Raw genomic sequence first — 16993 nt, forward strand, 5'->3', positions numbered from 1 at the left:
TATACCTTGTGTTTTAGTATATTGTCCTGCTGAAAGGTGAATTTGTCTCCCAGTGTCTGTTGGAAAGCAGACTGAACAAGGCGTTCCTCTAGGATTTTTCCTGTGCTTAGCTCTCTAGTCCTTGCCGATGACAAGCATACCCATAACATGATGCAGCCACCATCATGCTTGAAAATATGAAGAGTGGTAATGTGTTGTGTTGGATTTGCCACAAACATAATGTTTTGTATTCAGGACATAAAGTTAATTCCTTTGCCAATTTTTTGCAGTTTTACCTTAGTGCCTTGTTGCAAACAGGATGCATGTTTTGATTTTTTTTTCTGTACAGGCTTCCTTCTTTTCACTCTATCATTTAGATTAGTATTGTGGTGTAACTATAATGTTGTTGATCCATCCTCAGTTTTCTCCTATCACAGCCATTAAACTCTGTAACTGTTTTAAAAACACCATTGGCCTCATGTTGAAATCCCTAAGCGGTTTCCTTCCTCTCCGGCATCTGAGTTAGGAAGGACGCCTGTATCTTTGTAGTGACTGGGGTGTATTGATACACCATCCAAAGAGTCATTAATAACTTCACCATGCTCAAAAGGATATTCAATGTCTGCTTTTAAAAAATTACATTTTCCAGGTCTACAATAGGTGTCCTTGTTTGTGAGGCGTTGGAAAATCTCCGTTGTGTTTGTGGTTGAATCTGTGTTTGAAATTGTTAAACACTATTATTGAACACAGAGTGAGCCCATGCAATTTCTTATGTAACTTATTAAGTACATTTTTACTCCTGAATGTATTTAGACCTAACAAAGGGGTTGAATACTTATTGACTCAAGACATTTCAGCTTTTAATTTTTAATGAATTGGTAAAAATGTCTAAAAACATAATTCCACTTTGACATTATGGGCTGTTGTGTATAAAGCCAGTGACACAAAATGTCAATGTGATCAATGTTATATTCAGGCTGTAACACAACAACGTCAAAGGGTGTGAATACTTTCGGAAGGCCCTGTAACTGTAGGTTATAGGCTATATAAAGATTAATATCTGAGAGCCCTCCAAACCATCTGCTAATGATCATATGTTTAGACTAATTCAACTAACTGTTGTAGCTTTAGGTTCTTTTTCTGAGACCTGAATTTGAATATCAATGACAAATAGTTTCCTTTTAGGTGAAACTCTATAAAAAAATAAATGAAAAGATAAAAGGAAAAGTTGGTATATTCAATAAACGACCAAAAATGACTTTCTGTAAAGGTTTGCCTGCTACATACATCTTTGGACTTATAAATAAATGAAGGATATGTACCCATGGATTCTTGACGAATATAACTTAGAAAAATGCCTGATGATCTAAGTTAAACTGTCCTACCCCATCAGAACCAAAAATATAAGCTGGTTTTACGCCAATGTTTGTAAACGAAGTAAATGTAAACAAACAATATATATCCTCAAAACACGGTTAAGACTAGAATTGTGATCTAATGGACGGTCAGTCCTCGCATCCATAGTTGTCTATGAATTTGTGAGTAGTTTCACTTCTTCAGTCCAATCACTCAGCTTTATAACAGAAACAAGGGCGGGACAACATTTAGTTACTGTATCAAGTGCTGATTGGTGCTTTGAGAGACCCCTAGTGGACATTGTGTGAATGTCCAGCAATAAACTCATCTCAGTTCATAACATCGGGGTGGATCAGTGCATCGCGACTGTTGCCAGTTCAAGATCAAATGTGGAAATATAACTTCATCTTTAAAGGGTAGATCGCAAGATTAATTACAACGTTTTGACGCCACACTTGAGTGTTGATAATGTGTCTCAAGGAAGAATGAAGAAAGCCAGCGGTTTCCCTGGGTTGAGTTGAACGATTTTGAGAAGCCGGAGGAGTGTGATTGTGCGGCAGGAATCATCGTCATGAGCGCAGGTTTGTTGACTGGCACAAAGTTGATGAGAAGTGTCAATCGATGTCGTTTGGGTTGTCGAATTTGTAAAGCAAGCATCATTTACCTGTGTAGAGAATAGACTTTACACAAACCTATAAATATTCGTTTAATATTGTTATTTAAACAATGCTACATTTGGGATCCAAATCTATTTTATTTGGTATAAAGTCATAATTGGAGCTGTTTGGTGGCTCCAATACACAAGTCTAGTGTTTATTGTCGTCGTGCCTGGAGCATTGGATTAGTCCAATTGACCTAAGAATGGATCTAGACTAGAGGGAATTTCCACCATATTTCTTACATCAGTCCGTTTCTTTTGAATCCATGAAGAAAAGTGAGCAAGTGCACCTTTAGGGTAGAGAATTGGGATACAGTTACTCTGTCTACGTGACCACTCAGCGGTCACACGACCTGGCACCAGCTCCATACTCCCACTCCTAGTAATTCCCATCGCTGCTTTGTTGGCTGGACCATTAATATGATTACTGTACTGTTGAGGTGTGTGTGTGTGTGTGTGTGGAAAACAACAGTCATGTGATATGCCTGGTATTTCAAACCCACTGAGTGGTGTTGTGGTACTTGGTGAAGGGCCTACTTGATCAACAGGACACACACACACACAAAAACCTGTCAACCTTTACAACAGGACTGACCTTTTTCTTCTCTTTCACCCAGCATCTGTCTGCCTTTTCAGAACATTTACATGTTTTAATGGGTTATTATTTTACAGTATCACTATTTTCTTATACTTGAATAATGTTGAGAATTTTACCTTTTTTACTTTCATTTATGAGCTTGATGTCTTGATGTCTTGATGATGGTGCCACTTTCTAACACCTGTTCATTCTCTCTCCCTCACTCGTTCTCTCTCTCCCTCATTCGTTCTCTCTCTCCCTCATTCGTTCTCTCTCTCCCTCACTCGCTCTCTCTCTCCCTCACTCGCTCTCTCTCTCCCTCACTCGCTCTCTCTCTCCCTCACTCGCTCTCTCTCTCCCTCACTCGCTCTCTCTCTCTCTCTCCCTCGCTCGCTCTCTCTCTCCCTCGCTCGCTCTCTCTCTCCCTCGCTCGCTCTCTCTCTCCCTTGCTCGCTCTCTCTCTCCCTCGCTCGCTCTCTCTCTCCCTCGCTCTCTCTCTCTCTCTCCCTCGCTCGCTCTCTCTCTCCCTCGCTCGCTCTCTCTCTCCCTCGCTCGCTCTCTCTCTCCCTCGCTCGCTCGCTCTCTCTCTCCCTCACTCGCTCTCTCTCTCTCTCTCTCCCTCGCTCTCTCTCTCTCTCTCCCTCTCTCTCTCTCCCTCGCTCTCCCTCGCTCTCTCTCCCTCTCTCTCGCTCTCTCTCTCCCTCACTCGTTCTCTCTCTCCCTCACTCGTTCTCTCTCTCCCTCACTCGTCCTCTCTCTCCCTCACTCGTTCTCTCTCTCTCTCTCGTTCTCCCTCTCACTCACTCGCTCTCCCTCTCTCTCCCTCACTCACTCTCTCTCTCTCTCCCTCACTCACTCGCTCTCTCTCCCTCTCTCCCTCGATCCCTCTCTCACTCGCTCCCTCCCTCCCTCACTTGCGCTCTCCCTCCCTCTCTCTCTCTCCCTCACTCGCTCTCTCCCTCCCTCCCTCCCTCTCTTTCCCTCGCTCCCTCCCTCCCTCCCTCCCCCTCTCTCTCTCTCTCTCTCTCTCTCTCTCCCTCCTTCCCTCTCTCCCTCCCTCTCTCGCTCACTCCAGGCATGCAGAAACCACCAGTTGCCCCCAAACCAAAGAATGCCCAGCCACAGAGGCCAGGGCCCTCCCCCTCCTCGACCCCCAAAAGAGATGGCCTTTTTCAGGCTTCCCTCTGTACACCAAAGACGGTTAAACCAGCTCTGGCCCCTAAACCACCATGCCTACCCAAACCATTCCTCACCACTTCTGTGGAGTCCAAACCACCATGCCTACCCAAACCATGCCTCAACGCTGCTATGGAGTACAAACCTCTTTCCTCAAAGACTGTCCATCACCATCAGACTTATTCTCAGAGACCATCAGAGATGTCTACAAGTATAGGTCTTCTGAAGTCCAGGAATACAATACCTGATTGGGATAATATTATTCCTATCTGTCTGTGTAGCCAGAAGAACTGTCTGTGTGTTGGGAACAGCATCACAATGGACACAGTGATTAACACGATTCCTAAAGACTTGAAAACATTGCATAACAATTGCAAAACGGAGGAATCTAGAATAAAGCCTGTTCTCAGATCTCGATCTGGGGAGAACAAAGGGGTCAACAACAACAAGAGGAAAGCAGTCAACAACGCTCTACCAGACAATTGCGTACAGGTTGTGTTGCTGTCCACCAATAACCACCTCTTAAACCCGAAACAGAACCTCAACTCCGACATTGTGACGCCATCATCACGCCCTGACATAAAGCGCCCTCTTCCTCAGAGAACGCATAGCAATGAAGCCAACGGTAACGTCGTCACCACCTCCTCTAATGCCATTGGTCACAGAGAACGGGAAGATCCCACCAGCTCCACAGGGATTGGCAGAGACACTGGCACATCCAATCAGAACCCAGCTGCCCCTAGGAAGCCCCTCCCTGTCCCCGTACCGCGGAAACCCAGGAAGTCTGTTCTGGTTGGACAGGAAGTCCCAGAGGAGGGGAGGCAAGGGAGGGAAATGACTGTCAGAAAGGTGTCACTGGAGAGGAAAAGCAGCCCATCTCTGTCTGTCAACGCACCTGCTACTCAGGCACACAACATCCCAGAAAGTCCTGCCAGTACAAATGATAGCTGGGAGGGTCTCCCATCCTCCAGGACACCCGGCCCGCCACCTGTTCCTGCTCCCCCTCCCAGAAAGGAAGCCTTTCTTTCTGAACCTGAGAGAGCAGCACCGACCTCCTCTGCCACCTCCTCTCAGCACCTCCTCCCCACCTCCTCCCCTCTGCACCTCCTCCCCTCCTCTTCCTGTCTGCACCTCCCTCAGGATGTAGAGGAGGAAGAGCTGAGATGGGTGGATGACGCTGTCTATGAACTGGAGTGTTCAGTGGACAAGGAAGAGGAGGAGGAAGGGAGGAATGAAGAGGAGGAGATCCATGGTAAGATTAGTTGTCATCCTCTCTCAAACAGTCGTTCCAACCAGCTGGAGCTCAGCTCCAACTGCCACTTTCCCCTCACCTTAATAACCACTGGGAGTTACAAAGAAAACGCGAGTGCTCAAAACAAGATGGCTGGCTTCCCCAAGAAACTGCAGAGACGCAGCTCCCCAGCAGCGTGGGTACTGAAGAATGAACTGTCAGAAGAGAGAGAAGTGGAGGAACGAAAGACTTCCGATAGTGACGATGATGGAGGTGCCCTCACCAAGGCCACGAAAGCTATGAGAAAGCTCCCTGCAACCCCAGGAGAGGATAAACCAAAAAGGAACAGAATCTTTCAGACGCTGGTGTCTCCTGTATCCCGTAAGAGGAGCACGGACAACACACAGACAAAGGGCAGCTTGACAACGGATGAAACGCTGTCACCGTCCAAGCCGTCTCGCTCCAGCCGGGGGAAACAGAAGGCCAAGTCCTTCTCCTCTGCCGACCTGACCCCCTCTGAGGGACAGAAACAGAACTCTTTCCGGAGGCTTCTCAATCTGAAACTCTCTGTCAAGAGGCTGCCCAAGCTGGCCAAGGGAGGCCAGTCTCTAGACAGCACTGCAGCTGAGGCAGAACAATATGCGGATTATGTATTCCAAGACCGTGGCGTCTGTTTCCAGGAACGCCTGGGCATTCGGGTGGGGGATGCCCGCAAGTTCTCCTGTCCCCAACTGGGGGTGATTGGGGTTGGGGCGGAGCAGAGCGTGGACGGGGATGAGATCCACTACCCCGGAGCGGAGCAGGCTGTGGAGTATGAAAATGTTCCCTATTACGAGGCCATACCTGAGTATTTTAACCAGCCTGTTGGACTGGGATTACGGGGGAGTGAGCTGGGGGTGGGTACACCACCGGACCAGTCGGAGTGCCACAACCACCTGTATGATGATGCCGATATCTATGAGGAACAGGAGCCGTACCATCCCCTGAAGAGACACAGTGAACACAGCAGCACTGAGGAATTCTTCTATGAGGAACAGGAGTCGTACCATCCCCTGAAGAGACGCAGTGAACAGCAACTGAACCAGCACAGCAGCACTGAGAGGTATTCATTCTTCTTGTTGCCTGGGGAGACAGACTGGTACTGACTGGTTCTGTCTCATTAGCACTGAGACGTATTCATTCTTCTTGTTGCCTGGGGAGACAGACTGGTACTGACTGGTTCTGTCTCATTAGCACTGAGAGGTATTCATTCTTCTTGTTGCCTGGGGAGACAGACTGGTACTGACTGGTTCTGTCTCATTAGCACTGAGAGGTATTCATTCTTCTTGTTGCCTGGGGAGACAGACTGGTACTGACTGGTTCTGTCTCATTAGCACTGAGAGGTATTCATTCTTCTTGTTGCCTGGGGAGACAGACTGGTACTGACTGGTTCTGTCTCATTAGCACTGAGAGGTATTCATTCTTCTTGTTGCCTGGGGAGACAGACTGGTACTGACTGGTTCTGTCTCATTAGCACTGAGAGGTATTCATTCTTCTTGTTGCCTGGGGAGACAGACTGGTACTGACTGGTTCTGTCTCATTAGCACTGAGAGGTATTCATTCTTCTTGTTGCCTGGGGAGACAGACTGGTACTGACTGGTTCTGTCTCATTAGCACTGAGATGTATTCATTCTTCTTGTTGCCTGGGGAGACAGACTGGTACTGGCTGGTTCTGTCTCATTAGCACTGAGAGGTATTCATTCTTCTTGTTGCCTGGGGAGACAGACTGGTACTGACTGGTTCTGTCTCATTAGCACTGAGAGGTATTCATTCTTCTTGTTGCCTGGGGAGACAGACTGGTACTGACTGGTTCTGTCTCATTAGCACTGAGAGGTATTCATTCTTCTTGTTGCCTGGGGAGACAGACTGGTACTGACTGGTTCTGTCTCATTAGCACTGAGAGGTATTCATTCTTCTTGTTGCCTGGGGAGACAGACTGGTACTGACTGGTTCTGTCTCAGCAGCACACCTTTCATAGGTTGGTGGTTGATCAAATCAACGTTTATTTGTCACGTGCGCTGAATACAACAGGTGTAGTAGATCTTACAGTGAAATGCTGAATACAACAGGTGTAGTAGACCTCACAGTGAAATGCTGAATACAACAGGTGTAGTAGACCTTAATGTGAAATGCTGAATACAACAGGTGTAGTAGGCCTTACAGTGAAATGCTTGCTGAATACAGCAGGTGTAGTAGACCTCACAGTGAAATGCTGAATACAACAGGTGTAGTAGACCTTACAGTGAAATGCTGAATACCACAGGTGTAGTAGACCTTAGTGAAATGCTGAATACAACAGGTGTAGTAGACCTTAGTGAAATGCTGAATACAACAGGTGTAGTAGACCTTAGTGAAATGCTGAATACAACAGGTGTAGTAGACCTTACAGTGAAATGCTGAATACAACAGGTGTAGTAGACCTTAGTGAAATGCCGAATACAACAGGTGTAGTAGACCTTACAGTGAAATGCTGAATACAACAGGTGTAGTAGACCTTACAGTGAAATGCAGAATACAACAGGTGTAGTAGACCTTACAGTGAAATGCAGAATACAACAGGTGTAGTAGACCTCAGTGAAATGCTGAATACAACAGGTGTAGTAGACCTTACAGTGAAATGCTGAATACAACAGGTGTAGTAGACCTTACAGTGAAATGCTGAATACAACAGGTGTAGTAGACCTTACAGTGAAATGCTGAATACAACAGGTTTAGTAGACCTGACAGTGACATGCTGAATACAACAGGTGTAGTAGACCTGACAGTGAAATGCTTGCTGAATACAACAGGTGTAGTAGACCTTACAGTGAAATGCTTACTGAATACAACAGATGTAGTAGACCTTACAGTGAAATGCTTGCTGAATACAACAGGTGTCGTAGACCTTACAGTGAAATGCAGAATACAACAGGTGTATTAGACCTTACAGGGAAATGCTGAATACAACAGGTGTAGGTAGACCTTACAGAGAAATGCTGAATACAACAGGTGTATTAGACCTTACAGGGAAATGCTGAATACAACAGGTGTAGTAGACCTTACAGTGAAATGCTGAATACAACAGGTGTAGTAGACCTTACAGTGAAATGCTGAATACAACAGGTGTAGTAGACCTTACAGCGAAATGCTGAATACAACAGGTGTAGTAGACCTTAGTGAAATGCTGAATACAACAGGTGTAGTAGACCTTACAGTGAAATGCTGAATACAACAGGTGTAGTAGACCTTACAGTGAAATGCTGAATACAACAGGTGTAGTAGACCTTACAGTGAAATGCTGAATACAACAGGTGTAGTAGACCTTACAGCGAAATGCTGAATACAACAGGTGTAGTAGACCTTAGTGAAATGCTGAATACAACAGGTGTAGTAGACCTCACAGTGAAATGCTGAATACAACAGGTGTAGTAGACCTTACAGTGAAATGCTGAATACAACAGGTGTAGTAGACCTTACAGTGAAATGCTGAATACAACAGGTGTAGTAGACCTTACAGTGAAATGCTGAATACAACAGGTGTAGTAGACCTTACAGTGAAATGCTGAATACAACAGGTGTAGTCGACCTTACAGTGAAATGCTGAATACAACAGGTGTAGTAGACCTTACAGTGAAATGCTGAATACAACAGGTGTAGTAGACCTTACAGTGAAATGCTGAATACAACAGTTGTAGTAGACCTCACAGTGAAATGCTGAATACAACAGGTGTAGTAGACCTTACAGTGAAATGCTGAATACAACAGGTGTAGTAGACCTTAGAGTGAAATGCTGAATACAACAGGTGTAGTAGACCTCACAGTGAAATGCTGAATACAACAGGTGTTATAGACCTTACAGTGAAATGCTGAATACAACAGGTGTAGTAGACCTTACAGTGAAATGCTGAATACAACAGGTGTTATAGACCTTACAGTGAAATGCTGAATACAACAGGTGTAGTAGACCTTACAGAGAAATGCTGAATACAACAGGTGTAGTAGACCTTACAGTGAAATGCTGAATACAACAGGTGTTATGGACCTTACAGTGAAATGCTGAATACAACAGGTGTAGTAGACCTTACAGTGAAATGCTGAATACAACAGGTGTTATAGACCTTACAGTGAAATGCTGAATACAACAGGTGTAGTAGACCTTAGAGTGAAATGCTGAATACAACAGGTGTAGTAGACCTCACAGTAAAATGCTGAATACAACAGGTGTAGTAGACCTTACAGTGAAATGCTGAATACAACAGGTGTAGTAGACCTTACAGTGAAATGCTGAATACAACAGGTGTAGTAGACCTTACAGTGAAATGCTGAATACAACAGGTGTAGTAGACCTTACAGTGAAATGCTGAATACAACAGGTGTAGTAGACCTTACAGTGAAATGCTGAATACAACAGGTGTAGGTAGACCTTACAGTGAAATGCTGAATACAACAGGTGTAGTAGACCTTACAGTGAAATGCTGAATACAACAGGTGTAGTAGACCTTACAGTGAAATGCTGAATACAACAGGTGTAGTAGACCTTACAGTGAAATGCTGAATACAACAGGTGTAGTAGACCTTACAGTGAAATGCTGAATACAACAGGTGTAGTAGACCTTAAAGTGAAATGCAGAATACAACAGGTGTAGGTAGACCTTACAGTAAAATGCTGAATACAACAGGTGTAGTAGACCTTACAGTGAAATGCTGAATACAACAGGTGTAGTAGACCTTACAGAGAAATGCTGAATACAACAGGTGTAGTAGACCTTACAGTGAAATGCTGAATACAACAGGTGTAGTAGACCTCACAGTGAAATGCTGAATACAACAGGTGTAGTAGACCTCACAGTAAAATGCTTACTTACAGGCTCTAACCAATAGTGCAAAAAAGGTATTAGGTGAACAATAGGTAAGTAAAGAAATTAAACAACAGTAAAACAACAGGCTATGTACATTCTTGTATGTCTCATGAAAAGTAGTTCCATACAAAGGGGGGTGGGGTGGGGGGGGGGGGGGGGGCTCGTATAGTTTTCTTAATAAATCAAAGTCTTCAGGTGAAAAATATCACCTGAAAAGCGGCGCTTTTGTAGGAGTGATTCTGAGTCATGACAGACTAAGGGGAAGTATGCTTAGTATGTAGTGTTAATGGAAACTCCAGTCTGGTGAGCTGGCACTAGATTGGCACTGAAGCACGTTGGGGAGTGACACATCTTTCAGAGATTCACCAAAATATCCAGCTGCGGTGAGTTCAGTGTAATGAGGGATGTTTGTTTGATGACCCTTCCCTCAGAAACATAAGCAACATTTCAGTAAATTTACATTTTTGGTGACTGTTACTTAGAGACCATAGTCTTGCATCACTGTCTCACTCTTTTAGACGTTTCTTGTGACCATTTTACCGTCTAGGTCTATTCTGTGCAGACTTTAAAGGCATGGTGTCAGTGTCATCGGTACGACCGGCACTGAAAATGGTCTGACTAAAAATCAGTTGGCGTTTGAAAAAATGTTTACTGTGTTCTGTGCCTTGAACCAATGGCTCAGTGTTTAAGTCAGTGCTGCTCACTTCCACAAAACAGCCATAGAAGCATCTCTACTGTAAACAGGGTATATTGCCTCAGTATGCACAGAGAAGGAGACTACATCAGGTAGCCATTTGCTGTGGCCCAGTTCTAAATAAATCCTACTAGCCCCTATCAAGAGTTCTGCCTAGCCTTTTGCTAGGGGTTAGGATTAGGGTAGGGTTACCGGTTTGGAACCGGGGCTTTCTAATGTTTGGGTTGACCTGTGGCTTACACCTATCCAAACCTTTCATTTCCTCAAGTTCAAGCAGCTAGGAGTAGGGAGGAGTGACTGGTTTGGAACAGAGTCCTTTGTTATGTTTGGGTTGGCAGCAGAGGTGGCATCTAGCCAAACCCCCTCAGCTGACCCAAAGCATTGCTTTTTGTCTTGATCTTTTATGTTGTGTGTGTGAAAGATTGAATAGTGAAATGTCTTGTCCCTGGTCAGTCTCTCTTTAATGTGTGGTCACTGTGTGGTCACTGTGTGGTCACTGTGTGGGTCACTGTGTGGTCACTGTGTGGTCACTGCGTGGTCACTGCGTGGTCACTGTGTGGTCACTGTGTGGGTCACTGTGTGGTCACTGTGTGGTCACTGTGTGGGTCACTGTGTGGTCACTGTGTGGGTCACTGTGGGTCACTGCGTGGTCACTGTGTGGTCACTGTGTGGTCACTGTGTGGTCACTGTGTGGGTCACTGTGTGGTCACTGTGTGGTCACTGCAGGACATGATGATGACTCTTCAGTTAAAAAGACCCCCCCCTCCATGATAAATGATATCCATACTCAGGCATTTTACTAATCTCACGTTGTTACTAACCTCACCTCCCCAGTTCCCTTCTCTCCCTCTCTCACATTTATACACTTTAAGGTCACACTCTGTCTTCCCACCTCTTCTTTCCCATAGGTGTGAGACTGAGTTTCAGGATGTTTCTCTGTGTGTGTGTGTGTGTGTGTGTCTGTTCCTACTGATCATCTCTTGTTCCAACAGGAGTTCTATAGATGAGGATGTTGGCCCGCTAGATGAAGGTCAGTCGGATGAAGACGTCATGGTTCAGAGTTCAGATGAGGAGGATGATGAGAGTTCCTCCTCTAGCAAAGGAGAACCTGAGAAGCCTGAGGAGAGGGAGGTGAGACACTGAGGAGAGGGAGGTGAGACACTGAGGAGAGGGAGGTGAGACACTGAGGAGAGGGAGGTGAGACACTGAGGAGAGGGAGGTGAGACACTGAGGAGAGGGAGGTGAGACACTGAGGAGAGGGAGGTGAGACACTGAGGAGAGGGAGGTGAGACACTGAGGAAAGGGAGGTGAGACACTGAGGAGAGGGAGGTGAGACATTGAGGAGAGGGAGGTGAGACACTGAGGAGAGGGAGGTGAGACACTGAGGAGAGGGAGGTGAGACACTGAGGAGAGGGAGGAGAGGGAGGTGAGACACTGAGGAGAGGGAGGAGAGGGAGGTGAGACTGAGGAGAGGGAGGTGAGATACTGAGAAGCCTGAGGAGAGGGAGGTGAGACACTGAGGAGAGGGAGGTGAGACACTGAGGAGAGGGAGGTGAGACACTGAGGAGAGGGAGGTGAGACACTGAGGAGAGGGAGGTGAGACACTGAGGAGAGGGAGGTGAGACACTGAGGAGAGGGAGGTGAGACACTGAGGAGAGGGAGGTGAGACACTGAGAAGCCTGAGGAGAGGGAGGTGAGACACTGAGGAGAGGGAGGTGAGACACTAAGAAGCCTGAGGAGAGGGAGGTGAGACACTGAATGTGCCACTTAGCAGACGTTTCTACGCATGTAAAGGGACTTACGGTAACGGTGACGCATACATTTCTAGGATCTGATCCCTGCGAGTATTGAACCAATAACTTTGGTGAAATGTAGTGATTTATTTGACGTGTTTGTACCTGTGTCCGTGCCAGGTTGGCAGTGGTGCCAAGCGGAACAAGATAGTCCACATCGCCAGAGAGATCATGAGCTCCGAGAATGTATTTGTCAACGTCCTGAAGCTTCTCCATATCGTGAGTATTCGGGCACTTATCCCCTCTCTCTACATATTTGATAGCCTATCAACACAGTTTTTGTTGTTGTTTGTATGAAGCCATCTTAGTCTCCAGTCCTGTGGGTTTGTGTGTTTCTGTACGGTATAGTTTTCATCTCGTGAGAAGTCCCGTATGTTCTCCAGACTGCTCCATGTGTGTTTGATTATGCTAACTACTGAGGCACACCCCTTTATGAGGAACACAAGGGGCCTTTCTGGGTTTTGTACACTACACCTCACTCCTCTCAGCCGCACAGCTTGCATCTCTGTTGGTTTCCCGAGGCCTCTCAGCGGTGGTGTGATCTGACGGTGGTCCGAGAGAAAGAGAGAGAACATGCTCAGCGGGTCAGAACATGCTCAGCTGGTCAGAACATGCTCAGCTGGTCAGAACATGCTCAGCGGGTCAGAACATGCTCAGCGGGTCAGAACATGCTCAGCGGGTCAGAACATGCTCAGCGGGTCAGAACATGCTCAGCGGGTCAGAACATGCTCAGCTGGTCAGAACATGCTCAGCTGGTCAGAACATGCTCAGCTGGTCAGAACATGCTCAGCTGGTCTGAGCTGGAGTCACTTAATGGTGTTTGTTGAACTCAGTGACTGTGTGTTTTGGTCGAACCACTCATTTTCTGGTTAGACCAAAATCTGAACAAACTGTAATAGTAAAATAGCTGACGTCTGGGTTCAGCTAGGGATTTTTCAAATTAGTTACCGTACGCAAGACTAGTTTATTTTTTTCTCGTTGTTTACACATACAGTACATTCCAAGGACTAAGGGGTGGTAGGTCTGCACAGGATATGAAGTGAGAGACTTGTGCTGTAGGCTGTGCCACAGATGAACCATGACTGACTGAGTCACTATCTCTGAAACCACACTGTGGGGGAGAGACAGGAAGTTATGCTGTAGGCATGTGTTTGATTCAGCAATCAGACCTTTTTAACCAAATCAGCAACACTTGTGTCCAGTGTAATAGAACATGTATTGGTTGGGGGGGGGGTGATGATGGGGCATATTGATATTCATATGGTGGAGCCATGATTTGTTATGGGGGTGTCCTGTGCAGTCCTCCTACCCACCCCAGTACTTGAACCCCCCCATCTAAGCTGAGCAGTGTATTGTGACTGTGAACTGCAGATGTAAGTTACAGGAGCTCCCTGCCACAGGGCCTGGGCCCCTTACAGCCAATCTACAGGAGCTCCCTGCCACAGGGCCTGGGCCCCTTACAGCCAATCTACAGGAGCTCCCTGCCACAGGGCCTGGGCCCCTTACAGCCAATCTGGTGCGGAATGTGTTGTAATCTGTAGTAAGCACTGTGCCTCATCCTCCCCTCCCCTCCTGCTACCCTCTACTCTTTAAGGACTGTGTGTGTGTGTGTGGGGGGGGGGGGGTTCCTGGAAACAGGGCTATAATGGAAGACTGTTTAGTATAGAGGTCAGAGGTCGAGGATGACTCGTCCTTCCGATCTAAAGTGAACTGAAATGTTCGCAGTTTAGAATGTTTGATGGGATTGTAGCCGAACACTTTTCTGTGTTCTCTAAAAAGAATAGCCACGATATACAGACTCATGCTGTCTGTGTCTGTGTGGTGTGTTGCCTGTCTGTCTCTCCCTCTGACCCGTCTATCCCTCTCCCCCTACAGGACTTCCGTGACGCGGTGGCGAAGGCTTCGCGTCCGAGTGGGAAGCCTATTATAGAGGAGGCTATTCTGAACCAGATCCTGTACTATCTGCCCCAGCTCTACGAACTGAACCAGGACCTGCTCAGAGAGCTGGAGGACAGGGTCGCCCAGTGGTACTGTACTAGTTTAGAACAATCTAATTTTCACAGTACCGTGCCAACCTGAACCGATCTGTGCTGGAACGGACGGTATGTTTTCGTATGGTCCTTTCCAGAAAGGTTCCGATATCTGTAGGGGGTGCATAACCAGGTCACCTCAGTACAGCTCGTCTTTGATTGACTCTGTAGTGTGAAAAGGGTGTAATTCAGAATGAATCAAATTAATAGAATGAATCAATTCCTATGACCAGAGCCACCACTAACTGATCTCCATCAACGTCCCTTTAATTAATCATGACGAAGGAATTACACCTACATAAATCACTATCAGTCCTGAGGTAAACCACACATCAAAATCACGTGGTAAATCTAAGCTTGACTGGCTTTTGGTTGCATCTCTCACCAATCCTGTGATCGCTCCGACTGAAATAAATCAGAGACTCCATCTCCCTCTCTCAATGTCTGAGCCCTTTGTTTCATTGATCAGGGATGAACGTGGTCGTCTAGCTGACATCTTTGTGAAGAAAGGGCCTTATCTGAAGATGTATTCCACATACATCAGAGAGTTTGACAAGAATGTGGCCCTACTAGACGAGCACAGCAGGAAGAATCCAGCCTTCGCTGCAGTGGTGCGGGAATTTGAGGTAAACCGTCTCACTGGGTCAACCCGTTTTGGTGCGTTGTTGCTTGAAGGCGTTGTTTGTGATATGCTTTCTTTGTGGGTGTTGATGTTTGTGTGTGTGTGTGTGTGTGTGCTTGGCTTTCTGTCTGTGCATGTTTGTGTCTGCTAGTGTGTGTTGTAAATAATGTTTTTCTGACTCTGTGTCTCAGGCTGGTCCTCGCTGTGCCAGTCTGGCTCTGAGGCATTACCTGCTGAAGCCTGTTCAGAGGATCCCTCAGTATCAGATGCTGCTCACAGGTAAACTGCAACAGAGTGTGTGGTTATTTTGGGCCGTGTTCCTGGACAATATCAGGATTAGACTATTACTATTCAAATGTGCACAGAGAGATGTAACAAGATTGCTAAATCATTGCACATAATTACCGAAAACAACTCCTCCCACCTTTTCATCGGTAAGACGAGCAAATTCAGGCATGACATGCCAGCAACAAATGCAGCCACTAAGTAAGTATATCTGACCAAATCATGAAAGACAATCATTGTAATTTTGAGTGTGGAAGAGGTGAAAAAATTGTTGTTTATCAACAATGACAAGCCACCTGGGTCTGACAACTTGGATGGAAAATTACTATAGGGAAGGACATTCAACAAGCACAGTGCTTACACAAATGACTGATGATTGGCTCAGAGAAAATTGATGATAAAAAGATTGTGGGAGCTGTTTTGTTAGACTTCAGTGCGGCTTTAGACATTATCGATCGTTGTCTGCTGGTGGGAAAAACTTATGTGTTATGGCTTTCCACCCCCTGCTATATTGTGGATAAAGAGTTACCTGTCTAACAGAACACAGAGGGTGTTCTTTAATGGAAGCCTCTCCAACATAATCCAGGTAGAATCAGGCATTCCACAGGGCAGCTGTCTAGGCCCCTTAATTTTTCAATCTTTACTAACAACATGCTTTGAGCAAAGCCAGTGTGTCTATGTACGCGGATGATTCAACACTATACACGTCAGCTACTACAGCAACTGAAATGACTGCAACACTTAACAAAGAGCTGCAGTTAGTTTCAGAATGGGTGGCTAGAAATAAGTTAGTCCTAAATATTCTATATAAATATTTCTAAAACTAAAAAGCATTGTATTTCGGACAAATCATTCACTAAACCCTAAACCTCAACTAAATCTTGTAATGAATAATGTGAAAATTGAGCAAGTTGAGGTGACTGATCTGCTTGTAGTAACCCTGGATTGTAAACTGTCATGGCCAAAACATATTGATGCAGTAGTAGATAAGATGGGGAGAAGTCTGTCCATAATAAAGCGCTGCTCTGCCTTAACAACAATATCAACAAGGCAGGTCCTACAGGCCCTAGTTTTGTTGCACCTGGACTACTGTCCAGTCGCCACATAGAGGGACTTAGGAACATTTATAATTGGCTCAGAACAGGGCAGCAAGGCTGGCCCTTCAATGTACACAGAGAGCTAACATTAATAATATGAACGTAAATCTCTCATGGCTCAAAGTGGAAGAGAGATTGACTTCATCACCACTTGTTTTTGTAAGACGTGTTGACATGCTGAATGCACCGAAATGTCTGTTTTTAAATGACTAGCATACAGCTTGGACACTTATGCATACCCTACGAGACATGCCACCAGAGGTCTCTTCACAGTCCCCAAGTCCAGAACAGACTATGGGAGGCGAACAGTACTACATAGAGCCATGACTACATGGAACTCTATTCCACAGTTCTACATAGAGCCGTGACTACATGGAACTCTATTCCACAGTACTACATAGAGCCGTGACTACATGGAACTCTATTCCACAGTACTACATAGAGCCGTGACTACATGAAACTCTATTCCACAGTACTACATAGAGCCGTGACTACATGGAACTCTATTCCACAGTACTACATAGAGCCGTGACTACATGGAACTCTATTCCACAGTACTACATAGAGCCGTGACTACATGGAACTCTATTTCACATCAGGTAACTGATGCCATCAGTA

At 45.8% G+C, this 16993-nt stretch overlaps 1 protein-coding gene across 1 annotated transcript in view; it reads left to right on the plus strand.

Moving 5' to 3' along the window:
* Positions 1-1403: 1403 nt before the first annotated feature.
* LOC110502438 (FYVE, RhoGEF and PH domain-containing protein 6) overlaps positions 1404-16993 on the plus strand; it is a 28846-nt gene continuing 13256 nt past the window's right edge. Inside the window, exons 1-7 of the mRNA XM_036959911.1 lie at positions 1404-1916; positions 3646-6079; positions 11541-11679; positions 12462-12560; positions 14217-14368; positions 14841-14997; positions 15185-15272. Of these exons, the coding sequence (XP_036815806.1) occupies positions 1907-1916; positions 3646-6079; positions 11541-11679; positions 12462-12560; positions 14217-14368; positions 14841-14997; positions 15185-15272 (3079 nt within the window). The 5' untranslated portion in view covers positions 1404-1906. The remainder of the gene's footprint in view (positions 1917-3645; positions 6080-11540; positions 11680-12461; positions 12561-14216; positions 14369-14840; positions 14998-15184; positions 15273-16993) is intronic.

The sequence above is a fragment of the Oncorhynchus mykiss genome, chromosome 2 (assembly GCF_013265735.2).
Source record: "Oncorhynchus mykiss isolate Arlee chromosome 2, USDA_OmykA_1.1, whole genome shotgun sequence".
NCBI lineage: Eukaryota > Metazoa > Chordata > Actinopteri > Salmoniformes > Salmonidae > Oncorhynchus > Oncorhynchus mykiss.